Source organism: Trifolium pratense, linkage group LG5 (genome assembly GCF_020283565.1).
Source record: "Trifolium pratense cultivar HEN17-A07 linkage group LG5, ARS_RC_1.1, whole genome shotgun sequence".
Classification (NCBI taxonomy): Eukaryota; Viridiplantae; Streptophyta; class Magnoliopsida; order Fabales; family Fabaceae; genus Trifolium; species Trifolium pratense.
Genome location: NC_060063.1, coordinates 31,778,616 through 31,785,529, shown reverse-complemented (window position 1 = coordinate 31,785,529; position 6,914 = coordinate 31,778,616). Strand labels below are relative to the sequence as shown.

General features: G+C 40.5%; 1 protein-coding gene across 1 annotated transcript; it reads left to right on the top strand.

Annotated features, from left to right (window-relative positions):
- Positions 1-3,617: 3,617 nt before the first annotated feature.
- On the top strand, positions 3,618-6,072 carry LOC123886449. Its single transcript, XM_045935764.1, has 2 exons — positions 3,618-5,778; positions 6,017-6,072. Exons 1-2 carry the CDS (start codon positions 3,618-3,620, stop codon positions 6,070-6,072), a joined length of 2,217 nt encoding a protein of 738 aa, XP_045791720.1.
- The last annotated feature ends 842 nt before the right edge of the window (positions 6,073-6,914 follow it).

Sequence of the window (6,914 nt, the reverse complement as noted above, 5' to 3'; positions counted from 1 at the left end):
TACCTCCTCATCCTCCCACACATCAGGGAACTGACACATGGTTAAAACCCAAGCAGCATGTCCAGGCTAACTCGATGGCTCAACATCCGCCTCACCATCAATACAACAGGTCAAGATCTAGGACTAAAAGAAGGAATTGGAGGTGTCATTATTGTGGTAGGAAAGGGCACATTAGACCTTATTGCTACAAACTGTACGGCTATCCACAGAATTCACGGCCACTTGAACCCAAATCTGAGAACGTGAATGTCAAGAAAGAATGGAAGAAGAAGGAAGATGGTGTAAGCCTGATAGCTCATACATCACTGCGGGCATCATCTAGACAAGATTGGTATTTTGACAGTGGATGCTCTAGACACATGACTGGAGTGGAAGGGTATCTAGCCAACCTAAGGTCCTATGCCACAAGCTTTGTAACATTTGGAGATGGAGCTAAGGGAGAAATAAAAGGAATTGGAAACCTAATTGATAATGGGTTACCAAACTTAGACAATGTTCTGTTAGTAAAAGGACTTACAGCAAATTTGATTAGCATCAGTCAACTATGTGACCAAGGCATGAAGGTGAACTTCACACAATCAGAATGTCTTGTTACAGATGAAGAAGGAAAACTGATAATGAAGGGAGTAAGGTCCAAAGACAATTGTTACTTGTGGGTGTCTGAAGAAGGAAATTATATGTCTACCTGCCTCATAAGCAAAAATGAGGAAGTCAAACTCTGGCATCAAAAGTTGGGTCATCTACACCTGAGAGGAATGAAAAAGGCCATAGCTGAAGAAGCAATCAGAGGATTACCCAAGCTAAAGATAGACGAAGGAACAATATGTGGAGAATGTCAGATAGGCAAACAAACCAAGGTGGCGCACCCAAGGCTTCAACATCAATCTACTACCAGAACACTTGAATTGTTACACATGGATTTGATGGGACCTATGCAAACTGAAAGTCTTGGAGGAAAAAGGTATGCTTTTGTTATGGTGGATGATTTCTCTAGATTTACATGGATAGACTTCCTTAGAGAAAAATCAGATAATTTTGAAACATTTAGAAACTTATGTGTACAACTTCAAAGAGAAAAGGGGTCTGTCATTATAAGGGTCAGAAGTGATCATGGAAAGGAATTTGAGAATAGCAAATTCTATGATTTCTGTGCAGCAGAAGGTATCCAACATGAATTCTCTGCTCCCATAACACCACAACAAAATGGTGTAGTAGAAAGAAAGAATAGAACCATTCAAGAGTCTGCTAGAGTAATGCTTCATGCCAAGGGTCTTCCATATCAGTTCTGGGCAGAGGCTATGAGTACAGCCTGCTACATACACAACCGTGTAACACTCAAAAAGGGAACATCTGCAACCTTGTATGAATTATGGAAGGGAAGAAAGCCAACTGTGAAACACTTTCACATTTTTGGGAGTAAATGCTACATTCTTGCTGACAGAGAACCTAGACGAAAACTTGATCCTAAAAGTGAAGAAGGTATATTTCTGGGATATTCCTTGAATAGCAGAGCCTACAGGGTCTATAACACAAAAACCAAAATCATTATGGAAACGATCAATGTTGTGATTGATGATGCACCATCCACTCAACCATCGGATGTGGAAACAGATGTTGAACCATCTACTGACAACTCTGATGAGATGACACAAAGTGAAAAGTCTGAACTAAAAGGTGATGAATCTGATCAAGACTCTGTACCTGCCCCAGCAAAAGCACCATCTATTAGGACACAGAAGAATCACCCTAAAGATCTAATCATAGGTGATCCAGACCAGGGCATTGCTACCAGAAGAAAGATTGATGCTATCTCAAACACTTGTTTTGTATCAAAATTTGAGCCTAAAAACATAAAAGAGGCTCTTACTGATGAGTTCTGGATTGAAGCAATGCAAGAGGAATTGAATCAATTCAAGAGGAATGAAGTCTGGGACCTTGTTCCAAGACCACATGGAGTAAATGTCATAGGCACTAAATGGGTATACAAGAATAAGTCTGATGAGAAGGGTACAGTAACAAGGAATAAGGCAAGACTGGTAGCTCAAGGCTACACTCAGGTGGAGGGAATTGACTTTGATGAGACCTTTGCTCCCGTGGCAAGACTAGAATCCATAAGGCTGCTTCTTGGTGTAGCTTGCATCCTCAAACTCAAACTCTACCAAATGGATGTCAAGAGCGCCTTTCTAAATGGGTATCTTCATGAAGAAGTATTTGTTGAACAGCCCAAAGGTTTCATAGATCCAAATCATCCGGATCATGTCTACAAACTGAAAAAGGCTTTGTATGGCTTGAAACAAGCACCAAGGGCTTGGTATGAAAGGTTAACTGAATTCCTGATTAACCAAGGATACAAGAAAGGTGGAAATGACAAGACCTTATTTGTCAAAGAAATGAATGGAAACTTGTTGATAGCACAGATATATGTTGATGACATAGTCTTTGGAGGGATGGCGGAACCGATGGTCCAACACTTTGTGAGACAGATGCAGTCTGAATTTGAGATGAGCTTGGTAGGAGAATTAACCTATTTTCTTGGACTACAGGTGAAACAGATGGAAGACACAATATTTGTGTCTCAAAGCAAGTATGCTAAAAATATCATAAAGAAATTTGGCATGGAAAATGCTGCACACAAAAGAACACCTGCTGCCACACATCTAAAATTAACCAAGGATGAGAAAGGTGTAGATGTAGACCAAAGCCTGTATAGAAGCATGATAGGGAGCCTACTGTACCTCACAGCAAGCAGGCCTGACATCACCTTTGCAGTGGGTGTATGTGCTAGGTACCAAGCTGAGCCAAAGATGAGCCATCTTACACAAGTAAAAAGAATCTTGAAGTATGTCAATGCAACTTCTGATTATGGAATAATGTATTCCCACACCAACAATGCTAGGTTGATGGGATATTGTGATGCAGATTGGGCTGGATGTGCAGATGACAGAAAAAGCACCTCTGGTGGATGTTTTTATCTAGGAGAAAATCTTATCTCATGGTTTAGCAAGAAACAAAACTGTGTTTCTCTATCCACTGCAGAGGCTGAGTACATTGCACCTGGGAGTAGTTGCTCTCAATTATTGTGGATGAAGCAGATGCTTAAGGAATACAATGTTGAACAGGATGCTCTAACATTGTACTGTGACAATTTAAGCGCCATAAATATTTCAAAAAATCCTATTCAGCACAGTAGAACAAAGCATATTGACATTCGTCATCACTTCATCAGGGATTTGGTGGAAGAGAATATTGTGAAGTTGGAGCATGTTGCAACTGAAGAACAGGTAGCTGATATTTTTACCAAAGCTTTAGATGCAAATCAGTTTGAAAGGCTTAGGGGCAAATTAGGAATTTGCCTATATGAGGAATTATAGCAGTTAAGGCATTATGTGCGCGCAACCGTTTTGTTCTCCAAATTTCATCTATTGGCGCACGTAAATCAAGGAAAGACAAAAAATACTTTCCATAACTGCTCTATTACACGCTATCAACTCTCATATCATCATTATTTCTTTCCAAAACTTTCAACTTCCTCTGAACTTTCTGCTGCGATCCTCAAACACAAATCATCATCTCAAATCATCAAAAATCTCAAAAACTTCAACAAGTCCTTTGTGAAAATGTCTCAATCTTCCGGTTCCGCTCAGATCAAAAACAAAATTGCTGATACTGTGAAAACAAGATCAAAGTCTAAGAAGGAAGGAACAACTGTTGTGGTAGATGCGATGCCTTTATCAAGTATTCCTGCAACTACTTCTAAGAAGAAGAAATCTGCAAAATCCACTAAGAAAGTAAGTGAATCGTCTCCCTCAATCTCTATTAAGTCTGATTCTGTTAGGTCTAAGAAGAAGAAACCCCAATCTCCCATAAAAAGGGGTTTGAGCATGTCTGATCTATACTTGAATAAGGATCTTTCTGAAACTGCGAATGTGGAATCGCATGATGTTTGCTCCGGCAAAAATGCGAATGTTGAATCGTCTGTTAAGTCTGTGTCTGAAAAGGTGAATCAAGAAAACCCTTCTGTAGAGGAAAACCCTAGTTCTGTTGAAACCCTAGGAAAAACCCAAAATATTGCTGAGAATGTTGGTGTGAGCAATAATCCGAGTGTTCCTGAGAATATGACAGTTCCCACGAATGTCATAACTGATGTTACTGAAAAATCTCAAGAAAAGGCTGTTGTAACCGATGCTCCAACCGGTGTTGAACCATCCTCTATACCAACTGATGCTGAGAAGGATGTTGAAGCATCCAAAGGAGGATCTAGCCCACATGCTAACACTGCCACTGGGTCGTTTGGCAGTGGATCTAATACTGAAGCTTCCACTGAAGAGGAAGTAAACAAAGAAAGTACCCCTGAAGATGTGGCTGATTCTGAGCCAGAAAATGAAGCTGGTGAAGATTCTGAGAAAACCACCAATGAAGAGCAGGACATAGTAGATGTTGATGAAGTCCCCTCTGAAGAAGATCTGCAACCTCCACCTACTCAGAAAGGAATTGGGAGAAGACTGAGAAGCAGGACCACTACACCTGCACCTGCTGTTACCACTACCCCTGTTGTCACCAAGAAAGCAAAGGACACTACTCTGAAGCCTGTCAAGTATGGTCCTAAGAAAAGTTGGAGCAAGTCTATACCTCCTCCTGAAAAGAAAAAGGGTGTGCTGAAAAGGAAGAGTGCACCATCTAGTGACTCTGATTTTGAAGCTGAAAAGGATGATTCAAGCATCAAGCCTCCTGCTAAGAAGGCTATGTCTGCTAAGAAGGCCATGCCTCAAGTTGTTGCTCCTGACATTGAAGACTTTCCTTGTGACAATGTTTCATTTCATCTTCCATCCTATGCTCAACGATGGGGAATCATTTGCAAGCGAAGATTGGCTCTGGAAAGGGAACTAGGTAAAGATATTCTGGAATGTGAAGAGATTGTGAGTTTGATCAATGATGCTGGATTGATCAAAACTGTGTGGGGCTTAGGCTCCTGCTATGAGAAGCTGGTTAGGGAGTTTGTTGTCAACATTCCTATAGGTTGTGACAATCCCTTGAACAAAGAATTTCAGAAGGTATTTGTTCGAGGAAAATGTGTGACATTTTCTCCAAGTATGATCAACAAGGTGCTAGGTAATGCTGATGATCCTCACCTTGACATAGATGTATCTGACAATGTGGTCTGCAAAACTATCACAGCTGAAAAGGTGAAAACCTGGCCAAAGAAGGCGAAGGTACCTGCTGTCAAGCTAACCCAAAAGTATGCCATCTTGAATCGTATTGCATCTGTCAACTGGGTTCCTACAACACATGCATCTGATATTGCAACAAATCTGGGTAAGCTCATTTATATGATTGGTACTGGTACTAAGTTTAATGCTGGTCTATATATTTTCAATCAAGTTGTGCAGCATGCTAAAACCTCTGTCACCAAGCAACCCATTGCATTTCCAACCTTGATCTGTGACATCATCTTGTCCCAACATCCGAATATAAGGCATGAGGATGAGTCTGCTAAGAAAAGGGCAACTCCTTTGGCCATTCATCAGAAGCTGTTCAGTAAACAGCATGTTCCAGATATTGCTGGACCATCAAATGCTGCTGCTGACACTCCTATGACAAGGAAGGAGATGATTGCTATGCTGGAAGCAAACTGTAAAGAGCTAGATGAAAAGAAGTTGCAGTTTGAAAGGATGATACATGCTCTCAGGGTTGAAGAGGCTGCAGCTCAAGCAGCTGATGCAGATGATGATAGTTCTAGTGGTGAAGAAGAAGCGGACTCAGATGCTGAAGGAGAAGAAAGTGATTCCTCCCCAAGTGCTTCTGTGTAATTCTGATGTTTTCTTATTTGGATTTTTTTGTTTTGCATGTCTGTGGGCTGAGCCCTGAATTTAGCACCTAGTGTGCATGGTTTGTAATATTTTGTCTGCACTTTCTGCTCTGCTACTATCTGCACTGTCTTTGGATATTATTTTATGCAGTTCCCATTTTGTCTATTTTGTGGCTAAAAAGGGGGAGTAGTTATTGTATGCCATAATAGATGCTGAGCTTGATGTGCCATCAGATGCTGGATCATCTGAATACTCCTATGCATGAATTAAGGGGGAGTAAGACGAACTTGGTACTCGATTCTATTTTTGAGGGGGAGCAATATTTTTGCTTAGCACACAATGTGCTACTGCATGTTGAAGCATCATCTGTTCCTGAGAATTTATTTTTCTCAGTTTTGAGGGAATTTATTTTTCCCCAGTGTTTCTTTTATGAGAATCTTATACTCTCTATTGGCAAATTTCTATGAGGCTCTTGTGCTTATCCTTCCGCTGTTGCATGCCTCTGAAGTTCTAATGTGATACATGATAAATATGTTATTTGTTTTTGAGGGGTTATTAAAACAAGCATGTTAAATTATTCTACTTTACTTCATGATTGTGTGCCTACGTTGAGTTGAAGAAAAGGTAGCCTGTGTATCCCTTTAGGATGGTTGAAATTATCTTAGGATGTTTTAGCCAAAAATTGCCAAAGGGGGAGATTGTTGGCGTTGTATGGTTGGCCTCATTTTGCTAAAACATGTGATCTTTCCTGATGTGGAACTACATGCTTCCACCATCCAGTATAAGCAAGATGTTCGGTACAATGCTTCAACATTGGATACCACATCCAGTAGGCCGGGCCTGTGTATGTTGAGATCTCGCGCCTAAGTTCTAAATATGGAATCCATAATAAATGATCGTTTGTGATAAGGAGCGTTGTCACGCATAATTATTAATGGATCTCGTGATCAACTTGTGCTTACTAATCAGATCTTCAAGTTAAGGAAACAAAACATTTTAATCGAAGAATATTCCTTGAAGGATCCTTTAATCAAGCTATGCCATTGAAGCCTAAGTGAAGACCTAGCCTGAGCTTGTGTAGGCTATTTAAAGAAGGTTGAAGCCTTT